Genomic DNA, 22,312 nt, shown 5'->3' with positions numbered 1-22,312 from the left:
GGTGGTTTGATGGGTTGAGCCCTCTACCATAAGTTTTACCCTTGGGAAGACGGTTGCTGCAAAGGAGAGGCTAGGCCTCCCTATATTTGTGCCTAAGAGTCTCCTCCTGAATGCCTCTTTGTTGCTCAGATGTGGCCCTCTCTCTCTGGCTAAGCCAACTTGAAAGGTGAAATCACTGCCCTCCCCCCTACATGGGATCAGACACCCAGGGAAGTGAATCTCCCTGGCAACGTGGAATATGACTCCCGGGGAGGAATGTAGACCTGGCATCGTGGGACGGAGAACATCTTCTTGACCAAAAGGGGGATGTGAAAGGAAATGAAATAAGCTTCAGTGGCAGAGAGATTCCAAAACGAGCCGAGAGATCACTCTGGTGGGCACTCTTACGCACACTTTAGACAACCCTTTTTAGGTTCTAAAGAATTGGGGTAGCTGGTGGTGGATACCTGAAACTATCAAACTACAACCCAGAACCCATGAATCTCAAAGACAGATGTATAAAAATGTAGCTTATGAGGGGTGACAATGGGATTGGGAAAGCCATAAGGACCACACTCCACTTTGTCTAGTTTATGGATGGATGAGTAGAAAAATAGGGGAAGGAAACAGACAAAGGTACCCAGTGTTCTTTTTTACTTCAATTGCTCTTTTTCACTCTAATTATTATTCTTGTTATTTTTGTGTGTGTGCTAATGAAGGTGTCAGGGATTGATTTAGGTGATGAATGTACAACTATGTAATGGTACTGTAAACAATCGAAAGTACGATTTGTTTTGTATGACTGCGTGGTATGTGAATATATCTCAATAAAATGATTAAAAATAAATAAATAAATAAATAAATTACTTGTAGCATTATCATTAGGTCCAAGAAAACTAGTTTTTGAAAAACATCTCTTCCCTATTTATCCAAGGAATATAGCAAAGATAGGGGCAACATCATTTCCTATCCCACACATGGTCTTCTACAACATGATTTTGCTACTACCCTATCAAAAGGTAGATTCTAAATACCCTCCTCCTGACTCTGGCCTACCCTTATGATATGCTTATATTCAGTGGAATTGTGGTGGAAGTGGGTATATGACTTCTGTGGCTATATAAGAAAAAGGATGAAATCTCTGCTTGGTTCTCTCGGAAAGCTTGTTCTATGGGAAGCCAGATGCCAGTGAAGTCATCTTGGACCTTCTAGACAAGCCTTTCCTTCAGCTAAGTACTAGTTAGTCACTTCAGTCAATGCCATGAGAAGCAGAAGAATCACCCAGCTGAGCTCTGCCTTAATCCCTGACTTACATAAAACATAGGATAATTATCAAACAGTTGTTGTTTTAAGCCAATAAGTTTTGGGATAGTTTTTATGCAGAAATTGTAGCTAGAACAAACAGTTGGATGTGCGTCAATTCAAGTTGTTATATTTGTTAGTTTCTTTTAAAAATCTCCTTTTAATATCTCCCATAACACAACTAGAACTATTCATAACAAATTATTTACTACATCCTCAACAATGAAGCTTTAACCAAAACAGCTTATCGAACAGAGGCTATATGGGGGGAAATAAGCAGGTCATTTCTATAAGATACCAGGCCCAATATTCAGAAAAAGAAGAGATGATTACATTATTTGGTCCAGGGTGGAAATAAAGATGTGTGTGTGGATAATAAAGTTGATACTAGAAACACAATGTTTTAAAAAAGACTTTAAAAGAACAAATCTTTCCTGTTCAGGCAAGGAAAGTTTTTCTCCTCAAAAGGATAAGTGACCTCTCCCCTCTTCTAACACCAGTCAGTGCACCTACAGAGTCCTTGAAAACATTTTTTATGCTTTGCTTACTGGAGACATTACAAAGTAAAATGCATATGTTAACTTGAATGCTTCAGCAATCATAATGCTACACAATTTCTTTGTCAATATTGTTTAAACTAGATTCTTTGTGCTTTTCAGAATTCTGAAACAACTGGCAGAAAAATGATAGCTTTGGGTAACTATAAACTTAGTATCTGAACACAAAGGATTTAGGGAGAATAAAACATATTTTTGGAAGTTAAGACTCACATTTATATAGACAGTGTCCCCTTACATTCTCACACAATTTTCCCTTAGAAAAAGAGAAAGGCATGCAAATCTTACAAAACCACCATAGGTAACTTGGGTATACTTCAGAAGTAAAGAAGATATTCTACCAAAGAATAAAATGCTGTTATTTTTGTCTTTGTTTATGCCTATCTTCAAACCAATAGTCTGAAAGGACCCAAAGCAGGAATCATTTGGTTCAAGTGTTACTAATTTGAATTACAAATAACTAAAAAAAAATTTAAGGATTTCTTCATAATCAAAAGCTCTACTTGACAATAGAGGCCCATGAAACAAATTGTAAGCACATTTAACACTTTATTATTAACAAAATTAAAACACATGATCTATAAATAACCGTGCTGCTTTTTAGTATTCATGTGGTATGATCTGGTGAAGGAGATATACGTTAGGGTTTAGTAGATTAGATTCTAGTGCCTCATTCAACACTGGCTAATGTAAGTTTAGCCAACTTGGTATATGTAAACAACATCATTTCTAAACTGCCTGTCAAGTTTATTTAGCAAGAAACCAATATACTTCAGAACACTTTGATGTTTGGTACCAACTTTATCAAGTGACTACCTTCATTATTTTCCAAATAGCAGCTGTTATGATTATAGCCAGCATACAAGCTAAAATGACTTAAGCTTCTGCTAAAATCCTGGGGAAAGAGAGGAACACTAAAAAGGAGTTAAATCTTTGTTTTCTTAACCTGTGTGATGGTTAGGTTCATGTGTTAACTTGGCCAGGTGACGGTACCCAGGTGTCTGGTCAAGCAAGCACTGGCCTAACCATTATTGCAAGGATATTTGTGGCTGGTTAATAAACCAGAAGGCTGGTTTATTAAATCATCAGTCAATTGGCTGCAGCTGTGACTGATAATAGCAACAAAGGGTGTGTCTTCCATGATGAGAGAATGCAATCAGCTGGATTTAATCCAATCAGTTGAAGACTTTTAAGCAAGACAGAGGACCTTCACTTCTTCGGCTAATCAGTGAAGTGTTTCCTGAGGAGTTCATCAAACACGTTCCTCACAGTTGCCAGTTTGCTGCCTGAGGAGTTCATCAAACATCTTCAATGGAGTTGCCAGCTTGCTGCTAGCTATACAGAATTTTGACTCGTGTATACCCACAGTTGTGTGAGACACTTTTATAAATCTTATATTTACAGATATCTGTTGTTGATTCTGTTTCCGTAGAGAATGCTAACTAATACAACCTGTTACCATTTTTACAAAATAAAATTCAGCAAGACAGAGCAAGATCTGCAGGCAGATCTTATGGAGAGGTTTTAGTTCAGTCACTTCACTTTAGAGTTGATAAAACCACAGCCCAGAGTGATTAGATGACTTCCCCAAAGTCAGACAGCTATTAAACAGCAAAAATAGGACAAGAATCCACACACTCTCTTCGACGGGAAACAAGTTTTGTAAGTGTTTCTAAGAGAAATCCATTAAAATGTTGAGAAGTTGGGAAGCACCTAAATAATTCATTTTTATATTCTCTAATTTCATTAAGGTGAACTTCTGTAGGGAGTCATCATGGTCAGTGTGCCAATTTGAATGTATTATGTCCCCCAAAACGCCATTATCTTTGATGTAATCTTGTGTAGGCAGATGTATCAGTGTTGATTAGTTTATAATTCTTTGAGTGTTTCCATGGAGATGCGACCCACCCAACTGTGGGTGATGAATCTAATAGGATAGTTTCCATGGAGGCGTGGCCACGCCCATTTAGCATGGGCCTTGATTAGTTTACTGAAGCATTATGTAAGCTCAGACAGAAGGAGTGAGCTTGCTACAGCCAAGAGGGGCACCTTGAAGAATGCAGAGAAGCTGAGAGAGTAGCTGCAGATGAGAGACAGTTTGAAGATAGCCGTTGAAAGCAGACTTCTGCTCTGGAGAAGCTAAGAGAGGACAAATGCCCCAAGAGCAACTGAGAGTGACATTTTTGAGGAACTGCAGCCTACAGAGGAATGTCCTGGAAGAAAGCCATTTTGAACCCAGAACTTTGGAGCAGATGCCTTCCCAGCTAGGGGTTTTCCGGATGCCATTGGCCATCCTCCAGTGAAGGTACCTGATTGCTGATGTGTTACCCTGGACACTTTAAGGCCTTGGGACTGTGACTGTGTAACCAAATAAACCCCCATTTATAAAAGCCAATCCATTTCTGGTGGTTTGCATTCTGACAGCATTAGCAAACTAGGAGAGTTAGAGACTAGAAATGGCCATGCCTGGTTGCCACAGGTGACAGAACATCTTTTGACAATTAGTAACGTAGACTGTAGAATGGAAGCCACTAAATATGCTAATGTTTTTGCAATGACACACAATTCCCAGACACTAGGAATGCCAAAAGGTCTCCCAGTGGTCTTGCTTAATATAAAGCAATGAACATCTGGCATGCCTTTTTTCTGGAGGGATAAGTAAGGCTTCTGCCCCTTTGTGTTCTTGCTCTTTTCCCATGTGTGATTAAAATGCCCTACTCCCTTCAATACAGCAATGTGTACAGGCCAGGCCTTCTGTTTAGTGAGGACTTAAGTTTTAGTAAAAAAGAGTTACAAATAAAGGCAGTTGTTAGAGTTTTGCTTTGTTACCTTACCACTGTTTCCCAGAGTTTTATATAATTAAATTATTTTAAAAAAATTGTTTTTAACATTGTCTTCATTCAATTATAAAATTCAAAGACTCTGCTTTGGTACAAGTTCAATTTAATCTTGTTTCAAAATAGTTTACTTACTAGTTTATAATTAATACAGACAACTTGTACTGAAATATATTAAATAATTGATGAGTCAATGGTTTAACATCCAATACTCTCTCTTCTTACATGGCACGTATCACTGTAACCAGATGTTGACCACAGACTGAAGGAAAGCCTAACTTCAAATCCTGACTCTCCCTGGTACCAAACAACAAAACCAAAACTTAAATGTAAAAAGTAAAAATATGGAATAAAAAATAAGATATAACTCAATTCAAATGATAAAATGTATGTAAGGTATATAACATAGCATCTAGCTTATATTGAACAGTCTAATAAGTTACCTTTCTCTTCTCTCAATTTAACACTGCTTTAAGCACACAATCATACCACTATCTAAATACTTTTTCCAACCCACTTCTACAACCAATCCTCCTCATCTGTTTAAAGTTACAAGTGATTGTTATGTAAAGCAAGGTAGTCCACAATCTTGACTCTGTAGATAGATTCTGAGTATTTGTCTAGAAGCCTGCTAACTGCCTGAAAGCCAGTAGCACCTCCTTACTGCTGCCTCTACTGATTTAATTTCCTTACTAGTTCACACCATGTACCTGAAGGCACAGAACAATAGCCAATTTTTTTCTGTGGACCCTGATTAATAATCAACTCTTACCCATAAGGAAACCAGTTCAATACCCTGAGGACCTCAGAACAAAGAATATATTAACAATGAAGAAATTTATGTTATTTTTGGTGAAAAAATCCATAATCATCACAAAAAGAGATACAAAGAACATATTCAAATTTAAAAATAACTGTTTTAAACCATTAATGATACAAAATTAAATATTAGACAAAAGTATTTTCACTACCAATTACATCCATTCACATCTGATGACAGTTCTTACCTATGGTAATTCTTGAAATAATTGACACTTTGTTTTCGAATAGACTCTTGCAAAACTTCAGACTTGCTACCACAAAATTCTTCTCCAACTTGCATCAACCTAGTTCAATAAAGTTTATTTTAGAAAGGTTTGTGTAAATTTCCGCAACATCCTTACAGAGGGGAAAAACAGTTCAGGTCCTTTTTCTTCAAAAATAACAAATCATAGTAATTCGGGTTTCTGAAGAAATTATGAAGATCACAAATCCATTATTGTTTATAAATATCTGAAGGACAGAAATATTTAAACACATACACACACCAAACCCAGCAACTATTTGATTATGAATCAACAAGTAACTTCATTTCTATGAAGAAGGTACACATGATAACTCACTGATTCATGATTTTTTTTATTACCATGGTTGAATGAATCAAACTAACGAATAAAACAAGTAAGATCTCAAAAATTACCTGCTGATTATATCCAAGACAAAGATGAAATCATCATATTTGAATATGGACAAGTCAGTTCCAAGCAGGTATGTTTTTACTTTCAGCTGAACATCCTATAAGGAAAAAAAACATTTTTTCAAGTAACCCAAAATAAGAAAATAAGTTCTCAGAACAATTTATTCTAATGTTATACACTAAAATAAGACTAAGAACATATTCTAACTTAATAAAGAGTATCTAGTTAGGTCAACAGTCAACATCCTTAAGGGTGATATAATAGAAACAATCCATGAATATCAGACACAAAGTAATAACAACTCCAATCATCATATTTAACGTTTTTCTATAATTTTCTATACAACATAAAGCATACACACAACATACCCACAGACAAGACAAGAAGAATTACAGCCTCATACTGATATGAGGATAAAAATCATCATTATCTGTGCATGGTTTGGTTGACTAGAAAATCCAAGATAATAAATTGAAATATAATTAAAATTAATAAGATAACTGTGTGAACTATGTAAAAGATAACATAAAAATTGATGTTTTCTTGTATACCTGGCTATAGTTACTCAGAATGGGGAAAGACAGTCCATTTAAAATAGAGATGAAAATATAATATGCCTAGGAATAACTTTAATAAGAAATTTCAGACCCATATTTATATAAAATTAAGAGTTCTGCTGAGATGCAAAAGAAATTACAATTCATTGAGAGACAGGAGTCTGGATTGGTAATTAAATAGGGTAAAGATGTCAAGTTTTCCAAATTAATGTACAGGTTCAATGACATTTTCACCAAAATGAAAGCAAAAACATTTTTTCTGGACAATTACTTAAAATACACCTGGAAGAATAAACAGACAATAACTGCTTTAAAAAAAAAAAAAAACTGAAACAATGGAATAAAAAGAGTAAAGTCTGGTGGGCTTGTATTACCCTATATTAAAATATATTAAAAATTGTAGTAAAAGAATATCAGTGATATAATATATAGAAGAATCAATGGACTAGGACAAATAACCCAGAAATAGTGCTATCATATATAAAAGAACTTAATAAACAGTAGTAAAAACTACCATTTTCTTAATATTTACTATTTGTGTCAAGAATTGGCTAAGAACTTTTATATTTAATCCTCACAACAGCCTCATTGAGCAGGTACTTATTATCCCTTGAAAAGAAGAGAAACTATGAAAAAGTTAAGTAACTATTATATCCAATGAATGACAAAGTTAAGATTTGAATTCAAGTCCGTCTGCTTTCAAAGTCTCTTCTTTTTCATGCTACAAGGGGGCATCACAAATGAAGAGAGAAGAAAAAAGATCATCCAAATAATGCTGAAAGGGAAGCTAACTAGATTTTTGCAAAAAAAATCTCTTCTTCATATCATATGAAAAAAACAATAGAAAATAGACTAGTTAAATTTTTTCAAAAAAGAAATTATAGATTCGTTCAATACTGCAAAAATATTCTCTGAGTACCTATTAAGTGTTCTAGACAATATCCTGGAATTGAGGATAAAGCAATTAATGTATTTAGATAAATGAACATGTATAAGTACCTGATGAATATTTAGCTAAGCTTTACACAGATAAGAAGATTTTAAGAATAAATGTGATATAACAAATCATAAAAGGACAGAGTTAACATATATGACCTCACAAAAATATTAATCATCTGTAGATCAAAAACTTAAGTGAAAATAAGATAGGGTATACAAAGGATCAATTCATGATCATATGTATCATTTAGACTATAAAAAAATGAGCAACAGTCATGAGCAAATAATTCACAAAACAAATTTGAATAATATATTTTTAAATGTTCAACATTTTTAATAGCAAGAAAAGTATAAATTAAAACATTAATGAAAAACATGAATAGGCTTTTGTCTTATTAAAAGATAAAATGTCTCTCTTAAAAACAAAATAAAAAAATCAAAACCCATTTATTTTCACATTGATAGTAGACAAAACTTAAACACAATCCAAAAACATTTAAAATAAAGGGATGGTCAAAAATTAATCAGCAAAAACAATAAAATAAAAACTTTAAAAAATTTAATCAGGCAAATATGAACTAAATGAACACAGGAGTGGTGATAATAATAATATAATACAAACTAGAATTCAAGGAAAAGGGCATAAGTACTATATTTTTAATTAATGAAGGGAATTTTATACAAAGAAAGTAAAGTGGCCATTAACATTTCAGCATCAGTCAACATAGCATGTAAATATAAAACGCAAAAGCTGTTACAAATAAAAGAAAAACCTGACAAAACCACAATCATTCTGAAAGTTTAATACTCCTTCCTCAGAACTCCACAGATCAAGAAACAAAAAGCATATAAGAATATAGATTAGAATAATACAATTAACAAGCTTGATTTAATTTACAGATAAAACCTAATTCCCACACAAAGAAGGAATAAGTAAAAAAAAGGACTAAGTGGGTAAAAAGTAAGAATATCACAACTCAAATTCTCTATAACAAAAAGAGAAATAAAAACTTTTTTTTTTAAATGTTGTTTGTCACAATTCAAATTTTTTTAAAGTGGAAAAAGAAAATTTTGAGAGACCAGCTCTTCCACATGATTAGATGTCTAAGCTCCATGAGGTCAAGGACCACAGGTTCACAACCACAATGTATCTGGCACATACTATGTCCTCAATAACAACAGTGACCGATCTGACTGAGTATTAATCGATACAGCCTCTATGGGAAGCAATTTGGAAAGATGCACAAAAAACCACGAAAGAATTACTGATCAAATAATTTCCCTTAGTGTGCACTGTTTATGGGAAGACTTCATCATCATAATAAAAAATTGGGAATTAACTAAATGTCTAATAGGGAATGTTTAATCAGTTTAAAATACATAAATAAAATGGAAAATTACGGGAAACTTTTCTATTTTTATCTATTTATAAACTAATTTGTTTCAAGAATGCTATGAGATAGTTTCAGCTACAATTAAACATTCTGACAGAAAATTAAGAAAAGTCAAATAAAAATTGCATATGCACATAATTTCAACTACATTTAAGAGAAGCTATAGGTGAAGTATGGAAAAACACAACAAAATGTTAGCTGTATTCTCTAGGTGTTCGCAATGATAATTCATGCTTATTTTCCTCTTTATACTATTCTATATATTTTACTTTCTCATATCATTTTTATCAAATAAAAACAAATATTCCTTATTTTAAAAAGTAGATGCTAATACCACATTCATCAAGGAGTCACAATTGAAAACTGTCTAAAATTTCTAAAAGCTGGACTATTAAAAATAAAACTCTGGAATTAACCTGGAATGTAGGCATCTTGTTTTAAAAATAAGCTGTTTTTCTCAAAGATTCTGTTCTAGACCAAAATGCTGAAAAATTTGCTACCATATTCTAAAAATGCTTCCTTTCAAAATTAAGGTGATTATAATTTTGGCTTTAGTTTTAATGTCAAAAAAGTGAAATGCTTTTCAAGCAACAATTATCAACTTTTTAACTAATAAAAATAAAGTTAACTGATAAATGTCTATTAATTGTCACACTTTTAATTCAAAGATGCAGTTCTTTGCTATTTTTAAGTTTGGCATGGCATCTTATTAAAGTTTACGATGCATGTGAACCAATACATGTGTAAATGGCCACTGCCCTGAACACTCCCCAGGAGCACAGATTATGCCTTGCTCTAGGAGTGAGTTAAGATGGATCCCTTCCACGCCCTCATAGTGCTTACAATCTAATGGAAAATTCATCAGTCAAGACTATTTAAAAGCAACCAAATGAGGAATCTTAACCAAAAGGTAATAATGTTACACGGCACTCAATGTTATTGAGGAAAATGAAATGACAATAAATTCTTCTTTCATACTTTCAACAGAAAGTTTCTTTCTTTCAATGGATTAAAAACAGATCATAATGTCTCAGGTCAAAAGTGTCATGTGATTTGACTCTGGTCTAAAGAAATTAAATGTAAACTATCCAGTGTCAAACTGAAATTTTGTTGTTATTATATCATCCATTCATGACCTCCATCATGTTAATTTTGTGTTCTGTCCTATTTGTCTCAGTCGCAGTCAAAGCCTAGAGGGAAAAAGGTGGATTGGGGGTGGGGGAGGCAGGAATGACCTGGGGATGTGGGATGACCTGGGGGTTGGGTAACAACTAAAACAAGGAAGGCAGCTGAGGAGGGTCAGCAGATAGGTTACATACAAGAGAGTTGAGCAAATATATAAATATATTGAGGTTAATAGGAGCCATACTTCTCACTAGTAGCAAAGGGAATTATAAATATGGAGAGAGGGAAAGCTAAAATGAGCTCTGTAATGATGGACTGGAATTGGATGTATCAGTGTGAACTCATGGTTTCAAAATATACAGACACAGAAATACGGATGTAAAGCTATATGTTTCTGTGTTTGGGGTGTGTACATACACGTATTTGTTCTGCCCACTGAGAGGGCCTGGAACTGGTGACCCCTGCTCACAATGAGCACACCAAACTAAAGCCCAAATCTTGGTTTCTAAATACCATTCCCTACTAAAAGGAACCAGGACTCAGGCAGAAAAGTACAAAGTCTGGAATATCTTATGTCAGGAAAGTAAAAAAGTCCACAAAGAACAATGAGGAAGTGTCAGCAAGACACAGAAGCCAACTTGAAGGGGGTTCCTACTGGCTGAATCTGGGATGATAAATCCAAGAAAATAAATGATAGTAATGGATTATAAAATGGAATATTATATGTATATATATATACACATACATATATATTCACATACATAATATTTGAAACCAAACTGACATAAATAAATGGATATATAAATGGAGAGCAGAAGGTCTCCCCTAGAGTAGAGTGCTAAGAAATGTTGAAGGAATAACAATTAGAAAAATCACAACTTGGCAACTGTCAAAAATAACAAAATAATACAAGCAGGAAACATTAATAGATGTTAAAACTAGTGAGTAAAAACAGAATGTCAACAAACGTTGAAGGAATGAGAATTAGAAAACCTCATAGTTAAATACTGCAACCATCATAGTGAAAAATTATTCAACTAGAGGCTAAAGTTAATAGGGGAAAGTTGGGTCAGAAATGTAATGTTTGTGGGGATGCACTGTCCCACAAAATACTTATTCATCACAAAAGGCAAAAGAATAATTTTGTGGTGAAGGCATCTTACTCAAGTAATCAAAGTTAATGTTATTAGTAGCGGGACAAATTGAAAACATGTGCCACTTGATGCGACGCAGTGAAAAGAACACAGCATTGTTTCTACATTACTTTAAAAAAATGCATGACAAACTACTCTTAAGAACATATCATACAAACTCAAGTTGAAAGACAATCTACAAAATAAATGACCCGTAATCTTCAAAAACATCAAGGTCATAAAAGCCAGAGAAGGACTGAGGATGCCTTCTAGACTAAAGGAGATGGGAAATGCATGACAACTAAGTGTAACATGTGACGCTAGATTGGATCCTTTTATTCTAAATATAAAGGACACTTCTGACTCCACTGGAGAAACCTGATTGGGTCTCTTAGTAAAAGTTACCTGGGAGTTACTTACACTGTTCTCGAAATTCTTCTGTAAGTTGGAAGCAAACACATAAAAAGGTCTTACATATTTACCCATGCATTTAGCATTTTTGGTACTTTCATTTCTTCAAGCAGATCCAAGCTCCCATCTGGTATCATTTCCTTTCAACCTAAAGATATTTTTTTTTTTTTTAACATTTCTTATAGTGCAGGCTTGATATACACAATTCTCTCAGCACTTGTTTGTCTGCAAATGTCTTTATTTTGTGTTTTAAAAAAAATACTTCCACTGGAGGATATAGAATTCTTGATTGACAGTTTTTTTCCTTTCTTTCTGGATTTTAAAGATGCTGTACCACTGTCTTCTGACTTCTGGTGCTTCTGTTGAGAAGCCAGTTGTCATTCTTATCATTGTTCCCTGAATTTAACGGGTTTCCTAATCTTTGGGTGCTTCTATGATTTTTCTTTTTATCTTTGTTTCTCTATATTTGCTTATGCTATGCCTATGAGTGGTCTTTTTTGCTTTGTTTTATTTTGTTTTGTGTTGTTCCCTGCCTGGAGTTTGCTGAGCTTCTTGGATTTATGTGCTGATATCATACATCAATTTTAGAATATTCTCAGCCATCATCTCCTCAAATATTTCTTCTGTGTCATTCTCGTTCTCCTTTCATTCTGGGACTCCAATTATGTGTATGCTAGTCTGCTATTAACTCCACCAAAAAGAGTCATTTCTGAAAACAGAATTTTCATTCTTGATATATCCATTTATAGTTGCCATCTCAGCTGAAATTCCCCATCAATCCACACATCTTGTTCATCTACCAGAACTTTAACACAGTGGTACTCAAAGTGTGGCTCCTAGACCAGGATCACAAGGAAACTTATTAGAAATGCAAATCCTTAATCCCTACTCGGACCTACTATATCAGAAACTTGGGGTAGAGACCAGCAATCTGTGTTTCAACAAGTCCTCTAGCTGATTCTAATGCATGCTCAAGTTTACAAACCACTTATTTAATAAATATATCACAGGTGTTTTAACGTCTCTAACTCCTACAATTAAACCATCTCCAGGTCAACTTATAATTGGCTGTTTTCTATCTTGATGATAGGTCACATTTTCATCTTTGCATACTTCTGAATTTTTAATTTTATACCACACACCATGTGGAAAAGAACAGTTTACACTGAAGTAAATAATATTTACCTGCTCCAGAAAAAGTATGCCTCTTCTTCTGTCAGGCTGGTAGAGAAGATGCCTGAGTCAATCTGATCTGCAGTTGATAGGCACCTCAGCTTTGTTGCAGTTCTACTTCGATTCAGTTCACCAATGGCTTAAAATGTTTCCAGAGCAGGATGAGAACTTCCCCTTTAGCAGGGCTTGGGATTCAAGCACCAGAGACTTCAAAGATCTATTTATAGCCTAGTCACCAGCTTTCCAAACTATAGGAGATGTCTATCTGATTTAGCTTTCCAGGTCATTCAGAGTTTTGTGTTTTTTGTCTGTTTGTTTTTGTTTTTTGCTTTCTAGTCCCCACCCCAGCTCCCTGCTCCCTGTGCCTCAGGAGATTTCTTTCCAGCCTGCTGCCTGCCCTTAGCCTTCTGAGGTAAAGTCCCAGAATTCCTAAGAGGGGTTTTCTCCAATTCTGACCCCAGCTCTCAGCCTCACATTTGGGAAAGGTCCTGTGCATCTCAGAATGGATATCTCTCAACTCTTTCCTGCCTCCCAACTTCAGAAAACTCTACCCTACTCTCTGTGAAGGCCTGTGGGAGAGTTGACAAGTCAGTCACAACTCACTCTATGGCTAGGGCTCCTCTGGATTCTTGAAACACAAACAAATAGCTAATTACAGGTAAATTTTCTGGCTTTATTCCAACTCTTACTTCATTCACTGCTTTATCTGAACTCATCCGTAGCCAAATATGCTTTGGAATGCTGTATTTCATGTATTAGGAAGTTGAAATGGCATGTATAGCATATATTACATAAAATGCCCGGTAACGTCTGGGACAGTATCACAAAATAAATGCATTAATATTTTTGCAATATATGAATGTTCACTTTAATGGAAAAAATAAATACTAGAAAGAGCTTAAGGATAATACTGATCAGGTTTTGCTGCCAAACAAATTCAATTCAGGTCAGGCTTTGCTTGCTGCATGTGTTAGTTAAAGAAAAAAAAATTGTTTCTATCAACAAATGAATGGATAAACAAAATGTGGATAAACAAAATGTGGTACATACACACAATGGAATATCATTCAGTCATAAGAAAAAATGAAGTTATGAGACATGCTGCAACATGGAAGAATCTTGAAAACATTTTGCTCAGTGAAATAAGTAAGAAACATTAAGTACAAATATTGTATGATATCACTTATAAGAGATGTCTAGAAATAGCAATTACAGAGAGACACAGTAGATTAGAGGATGCCAGGGATCAGAGGTAGCGGGGAAGGGAGAGCGAATGTTTCATGGATATGAAGTCTGTATAAATAAAAAATAAGAAAAAATAAAAAGAGTAAGGTGTCTTACTATAAGAGATAAAAAATGTCTTTGAAACTCCTAACTTATAATGTTTCTGGAAATTCAATCCATTGAAATGTTTTTCTCCAAACCAAAGAAAAAAAAGAAATGCTCCCAGACTGAGGTTTTGGTTTGCCAAGTTTTAGTCTACAGTAGATATTTTTATGGCAATCTTATTAATCTTTGAAAACAAGAATAGATGTGCTGCTGCTAAAAAAGATGTCTTTTCAGTGACGTGACTGGTGCTGATAGTACTTTATCCAAGAACTTGAGACCACGGGCCTGAATTTCTTTGTCTCAGAGAAGGCTGGATTAAAAATTCAAGCAACAAAAGTTCCTTTTGTCAATTAATACAGTTTCTCAATTTATTGGTTGGTAAATATTTTAGTGAATGCAACATCCCTATAAAATCATTTTTCAACATTTAAGGAATTCCTAAGCCAGCATTTGGGATCATAATAGGATTTTTCAGACAAAAATGATTTTAAAACCTTTTGAAGCCATAGGATTAAAAAAAATCATTAAAGAAAAAAAACATTCATTTTATACAGTTTTTGCTTTTTAAATTGAAGATGAGCCTTGTAATTTCAATTTAACAAGCACTCTGTGGGTTCCTAAAGTGTGCAAAGTCCTGTTAAAGAACTGGTTGAGGGCTGAGGTTGGGGGCTTATAGTGTGCTGGAGATTGGGGGAGATCAGGATACTCTGAAGCTTGAAACCTAGAACACAAAATACTATACTAAAAAGCATGATGACTTCCAATAAACTGACCAAATGCTTAATTTAGAATAGTTTTACTAAAACAAATTTAACAGATTTTCCTATATAAGGAACGCCATCAAGTTAACAGACTATATAAAATAGATATACAAAATGTTAGGTCAATATTTCAAAGCATTTAGAATTACCAGAATTTGATCATGGATTCTACAATTTAAGTGCAACTAGAGTCAATTAGAAGACTAAATAAAAAATAACTCATATCTGACCCTGGCTGTATATTCAATTAGTATGGGATTTCCCTTTTCTTTATACATAATACTCTGAAAAAAGTCAGCCCAAATCCTCAGTTAATGATCAATTAAATCTTACTTTAATACGGTCATATCAGACAACTCTTACAACTATGACATAAACATGTTTTCAATATTAAAGGATAAATTCAAATACTATATCTAAAATAAGGTTATCAAAAATTAGAACATTACATTATAGCTGTGAAATGATTCTTGAGGAAATTTATGTTTTCAGGATATGTTTTCCTGAAAAATTTATTTCAATAGAAATCCTATTAACAGGGATTGTCATATTAAAATTCAGCTTTATTAGAAAAATCAAAAATACATTGTAGAAGACAATAACATGGTCAAGAGTCTACAGTCTCCTAAACTCAAAGAAGTCCAAAAAGAACAAAAGAGTCACCTTCAAATAAATTATACTTTGATCTAGGAAGTAACAAAAGAAATTTAATTATCTGGTAACAATTGAGCTACTAAACTGTAAAAGAACAGTTTAAGACACATCATCCTAATAAACATGTAAGATACCCTCAAGGCACAGAGATCACTGACTTAGGAAAAAAATTCTTCATTCTGTACTACGACTGACCCAGGTATGTCACCTATTTAGTGATCCCTTTCCTAAGAAAAAACAAGTAAATGCAATTAAAATAAACAGAGCAACTCAGTAAGAAAGCAATTTCTACAGGAAAGCATAAATTTGCTAGTACTCTTACAGCAAAAATGCAATCAAGGAATATATAAATATTTCCATTGGAGATTTTCAGATTAAAAGACTTTTTCTATCATCTGAAGTCAAATATAATTCTCAACTGAATTACAGACATTAAATTAAATGATAGACTTGTTCAAAAGAAAAACATATGATTAAAAATGCAAAGAATTCAAATAGATACAGAAAATTTTAAAACAGAATTTCTGAAACAATCTTGATATGAAGGTTTGTATTGTTTTTGTGAAAAATAATTTAAAAAAAAACCAAACCTGCCATATTCGTGTAAGCCCATGTTCTAATTTCTTTTTCACATAGCCACGATCAAAATTAGTCTCTTCGGTACCCATCGTATTACTTCCTTCTGAAAATAAAAAATGTTTAACATTTTTAGATGTACTCAAATATTTTCATTTTACAAATAATTTCCATTTGGACCCTCACATATCATAGGTAGGCCTATGTAAGACACAGAAAATACACTCAATATTAAACAATAATATATAGGTTGCTGAAAAAATTAATTTTATTAGTTTTGCTACAACTAGATCAAATATTAAATTAAAATACTACTAAAATGGCACTCTTTCTTCAGATATGAAGAAGGCACCTAATGACTAAGTGTAATAATGTTAGTTTAAAATTTAATTCAAATTTCTATATAATATGTATTCTAAATAAATGCAGGATTTAGTAAATTCAAATTCTGTATCTGGTGCAGTTTGTGAGCCAAAGTTGTTGTCTACAAATATCCAGAGTAAGCATGTCATCAAAAGCTACAAATTACCTACAAAAACCAAGCAGATGAAAAAAAAAACAGTGATTTTTTTTCTAAAGGGAAAAAAGATAGAAGAATTCTAACAAATAACAAGCATATATGAGAAAGAGACCCATGGTCTTTGTTGCTGCTTGTGGCAAATGCTCATCTGTAATTTTTGTTGTTTTGTTTGTTTTTCCTTTTCAACTTCTGCTATGTAAAAGAGGATTTCATAGAGTCAGAAACTAGGATACGGGTTACTAGGGGCAAACGTAAAAAGGGTAGGGAATAGGGAGGTAAGGCTTAAATGGTACAGAATTTCTGTTTGGGATAATGGAAAAGTTTTGATAATGGATGGTGGAGGTGGTAGCACAAAATTGTGAATGTAATTAACAGCACTGAATTGCATATTTGAATGTGGTTAAAAGGGGAAATTTTAGGTTACATATCTGTAACTAGAATAAAAATTGTAAACAAAAACACAGGACTGTTCAACATAAACAGTGAACCCTTATGTAAAATATCAACTACATTTAACAGTACAATTATAACTATTTTCTTTCATCAACTGTAACAAAGGTACCACACTAACGCACGGTATTAATATAGAAGGGGTAATGGGAGCTCTATATTTTCTGAGTGATTTTTCTGTAAACCTACAACTTCTCTACAAAAATAATATTTTTTAAAAAGAGGATTCCAAGTGGGCAGTTACCCCAGAGAAATTAAAATTTATGTTCCAAAAAAAACTTGTACATGACTGTTCACAGGCTCTCTAATGTCTATTTGTAATAGCCAAAGTCTGGAAACAATCCAAATGCCCTTTAACAGGTGGACTAGATAAACTGCAGTACATTTAAATCATGGAATATTGGTGAGCAATAAAAAGGAATGAATTATTGATATGCAACAACTTGGATTGGACTAAAGGGCATTATGCTGGATAAAAAAAGACAACAATCTCAAAGGTAATATGCAGTAGGATTCATTTAAATAACATTCTAGTAGTGGCAAAATCACAGTGAAGGATCAGTGTTGGCTGAGTTGGGAAATGTTGTGACTATTACGAGACAGCACAATGGAATTGTGGTGCTGGAACAGTTCTGTATCCTCATTGTGGTGATGGTTACATGAATCTACAAATGTAATAAGCTACCATAAAACTACACACCAAAAACAAAACAAAAGCAAAGAGTGTGTGTAAAAACTGGTAAAAATCCAAATAAGGTCTACATTTGAGTTAACTGTATTATACCAATGTCAATTTCTTGGTTTTGATCTTGTACAATGGTTACGTAAAACACTGTCATTGGGGCAAGTTAAGTAAAGGATATGTGGAAACTACTATTTTTGCAACTTCTTGTGAGTCCCAAAACTATTTCAAAATAAACAGAATAAAAAACAAACAAACAACAACAACAAAAAAAACTAGAAGAAGGGGACATGGACAGTTCTAAGCTAATTTGAGAACTTTTCCCTTTAATGACATAAACAGCCCAGAACATATCTAGCTAACCAGGACACTCCAAAGCTGAGCTAGCCTGAAGGTGAAGTGTAAATCACCATAGAAAGGCATATACCTTTAAAATGATATTCAATGGATGCAATAAATGAAAATTTCTTACAAAATTTTTTTGTAAGAAAAAAATCTACCTTTATTTGAACTATGTGTATCTTCTGACTATTATAATTAATATCATCATCTATTTTATTAGCTGGTTTTATGGCTCAGGTATGTTACTGGAGAGATACATTTGTGATATAAAAAGGAAGAAGAGCAATGCATCTCTGTTTCTAGAAATACACACAAAAGTAGCTCCAGAATTAGTATAGGCAAGTTGGTAGAAGAGAGCTAAAAATGTTTTTAAAATTGCCTACTAATGCCTCTTAGTATATTTTGAGCCACATTTTCTGTCATATTTTCACGGGCATGTACACTTTTCTTTTTTAGAGAAGGAATTTGCCCTTATTATTCACATCAACCACTCTGGAATACTGAGTACTCATTGAGTACCAATACTTATAAAGTATTTTGAACATTTAATCTTAGCTATTGTTCAAAGATAATCACTTAAAATATATAATTATACAAATGAAGCAATGTAAATATAATGTCTAATATAAAAATTTCTCAAAGAATTGTTCTTTATTATGTAGCTGACTATATCATAGTCATTTAAAACTTGTATTTTCCATTCAAAGATGAATATTTTAAAGTATCAATAACATGAAATTTTAAGTCCTGCTGTATTTTCAGGAAAGTGTCAATGTAACCATTAATTCTTAGACTCTAGCTTTATTGTTATAATGTGAAAATTAGCCAAATAATTTTTTAATATTGAACATCTGACATTAACTTTCCAGTAAATTTACAGCAACAATGTATTAGTTTAAATAGTAAATAAAAATTTACAGTAAAATATCAATGTTTTATCTAGCTTATAACTAAATGTCTTCAACATTCAAAGAAAAAGCTCTTTTCCAATAATTCACTCTAAGGCCACTGGCACTTATTCCTGCAAACTGGTGTGATATGCCACTTAAAAAGTCTTTTGGCCCAGTTAATACCCAAAGGTAACGGAGCCTTTATAGTATATGAATCACTTTTTTAGGTAAACATTTAACCTATGATTACTACAGTCCATGAAATCCTAAAGTCACTCCTGCCTCTTTCTCCTTATTCTGAAAATGTGGCATATTTATATCAATACTTAAAATAAAATCAAAATAATTTCCTACCAAAAGATGAAGTAGTAACTTCATTGTCATGATTCTCATGCCATTCCATAGTTCTGTAGTAGCTAAGCATAACTTCCCACAGTGCTTTGCAGAGGTCAGCAAGGCATGGAATATAGCTGTCTGGTGTAACGTGCTAAAGAAAACGAGAAAAGCCAACTTTCAAATCATTACGTTTACTTTAACACTTAAAGTTAATCCAAATAAAGTATTAATCAAATCACTCAAAAACCATAGACAAAATTTCCTCCACGGACATATCTAAATAGGAAATTCAATTGTTGGAAAATTCTTTTCAAGTAACTCCCATTTCAATGACATTTAGTAGTCATTTAGGAGTATCAATCCATATACTGTAAATGAAATTATACTCACAGAACTAAAAGGTCAACAAAAAAATTTGAATTAGCAAGTGTTCTCATAAACAGCAGTGGAAACTTGCCCAAACATTTTTCAAAGACATGCTTCTTCTAAGCATGCAAACACTACTTTATCTTCATCCTTGAATTTGAGTCATAACTTGCAAACAGCTGGTCAGTTTTACAATTCAATCATTTCATTTATGTAAGTAAAATAAAAACACTGACAATTATGTAAATCATATGGACATAGATATTCTATATCTGACAATAACACTTCAAAACGTTTTATACAAATATTGCTATGAAACAATATGTGGTCCCAAATCTTTTCCATCATAAGAATGCATGGAATTTCCCCCTCTATTCTTTGTAAAAACTATTAGTTTATCACTCTCCCCTTTTCTCTGCATATAGAGCAATTCCTCTATTCTATTTTGCATACTGCCTATTTGTCAGAATGCAGCATGGCTTCATAACTTGAGACTGGATAGCATTTCTTCAGTTTGTGATAGATCTGCCAACCACTAATCACGCTGATACAACATTGAAAGGCTAAGACTCCAGTGAAAGCTCTTTGAGGTAATTAGTGATAGAAATAAGTTATACAAAGTATAGCCTTGATATGGTTGATGCTCAGAACATTACAGTTGGTGAAAGTTCTCCATCTTTGAAAACAGCTTTTGCTCCGCATAAGGGTCTCTCCTTCCTCTAAACTACTCATTCACTAAAACATTCATACAGTAATTAATAAGAATTGTAACTTGTATGACTTAGTATACTTTCATGTAAGCATGCCAAATTTCTGAAACTAAACTGGGAGGTAGTCAAAAAAAAAAAAGGACATTAAGTTCTGGAGTCAGCCTATACAACTGGGGTTTATACCAAAAATGCTAAGATGGTTCTATCTCATAAAACCTATCAATACATCTCACTATATTAATAGGTCTAAGGTAAAAAACAAAAGATTATCCACATAAATGCTGAAAAATACCTTAGACAAAATTCATACCAAATAAAAATTCATGAGAAAATATGAATGAATGGATATTTCCTTAAGATGAGGAACTCTAAGGAATAACCACTGTGGTCAAGAACAAGGCTAGGATGCCCACTATCTCCACTGCTACTTTTTTTAAATTAAATTCAGTTTTATTGAAATACATTCACATACCATACAATCATCCATGGTGTACAATCAACTATTCACAGTACCATCATACATATAGTTATGCATTCATCACCCCAATCTATTTTTGAACATTTTCCTTACATCAGAAAGAATCAGAATAAGAATAAAAATTAAAAGTAAAAAAGAACACCCAAATCATCCCCTCATCCCACCCTATTTTTTATTTAGTTTTTATCCCCATTTTTCTACTCATCCATTCATATACTAGATTAAGGAAGTGTGATCCACAAGGTTTTCACAATCACACTGTCACCCCTTATAATCTACATTGCTATACAATCATCTTCAAGAGTCCAGACTACTGGGTTGGAGTTTGATAGTTTCAGGTATTTACTTCTAGCTTTTCCAATACATTAAAGCCTAAGAGGTGTTATCTATGTAGTGCATAAGAATGTCCACCAGAGTGACCTCTCGACTCCATTTGAAATCTCTCAGCCAGTGAAACTTTATTTCATCTCATTTTGCATCCCCCTTTTGGTCAAGAAGATGTTCTCAATCCCATGATGCCAGGTCCAGATTCATCCCTGGGAGTCATATCCTGCGTTGCCAGGGAGATTTACACCCCTGGGAGTCAGGTCCCACGTAGGGGGCGAGGGCAGTGGGCTCACCTGCCGAGGTGGCTTTATTAGAGAGAGAGAGAGAGGGCCACATCTGAGTAACAAAGAGGTACTCGGGGGAGACTCTTAGGCACAATTATAAGCAGGTTTAGCCTCTCCTTTGCACTGAGCTTCATAAGGGCAAGTCCCATGATAGAGGGCTCAGCGTATCAAACCACCAATCCTCAATGTTTGTGAGAACATCAGCAACAATCCAGGTGAGGAAGTCCAACACTTCTGTATTTTCCCCCAGCTCCTCAGGGGGACCCTGCAAATATATATTCATTCTCTGCCCAAATTACTTTGGGATGTGTCACTATTTCACTCTAACCTATACTAACGTACTATATCTCACTTCCTGTTCAAAGTTCCATGTAATTGTGGTGTTTGAACAAACTGACTGTAGAGTTATACTGTTTAGAAAATATAGATTCTGCACCAAATAGACATCTCTTCCCTTGGTCTCACACGGAAGTTGAAGTTTTAAAACACAGTCAGTTTCAACCTTTACCCTTTGGTCTGGTATGCCCTAGTCTTAACCAGATCTGCTTCATTCATATCACTAATTGAAGTCTGGGCTCTTTTTCAGCTTTTTTTTTTTTAACAGTTGCTGTATGCACTAATACTGACATTCATTCATATCTGCCAGGCTCTAGCTCTGAGTTTCAGGTGTTACAGAGATACCCAATGTTCCAGAGACCAATCAGGTTATACACTAAGGGATCAGCATCTCAAAGTTTGGAGAC

General features: G+C 33.8%; 1 protein-coding gene across 3 annotated transcripts in view; it reads right to left on the bottom strand.

Annotated features, from left to right (window-relative positions):
- Positions 1–22,312, bottom strand: part of VPS50 (VPS50 subunit of EARP/GARPII complex) — a 203,689-nt gene that overhangs the window by 82,488 nt on the left and 98,889 nt on the right. Inside the window, exons 13-16 of one of the 3 annotated variants that reach the window (XM_037836677.1) lie at positions 19,423–19,555; positions 16,199–16,290; positions 6,135–6,229; positions 5,683–5,781 (exon numbers count right to left, since the gene is read on the bottom strand). In XM_037836677.1, the coding sequence (XP_037692605.1) occupies positions 5,683–5,781; positions 6,135–6,229; positions 16,199–16,290; positions 19,423–19,555 (419 nt within the window). Of the gene's footprint in view, positions 1–5,682; positions 5,782–6,134; positions 6,230–11,886; positions 13,050–16,198; positions 16,291–19,422; positions 19,556–22,312 lie in introns of those variants that run through there. The other 2 variants (XM_037836678.1, XM_037836679.1) reach the window with 2 other exon arrangements.

Source organism: Choloepus didactylus, chromosome 5, assembly GCF_015220235.1.
Source record: "Choloepus didactylus isolate mChoDid1 chromosome 5, mChoDid1.pri, whole genome shotgun sequence".
In the NCBI taxonomy this organism is placed as follows: domain Eukaryota; kingdom Metazoa; phylum Chordata; class Mammalia; order Pilosa; family Megalonychidae; genus Choloepus; species Choloepus didactylus.
Note: the sequence above shows the minus strand (reverse complement) of the source record. Positions and strands in the feature narration are given on the sequence as shown.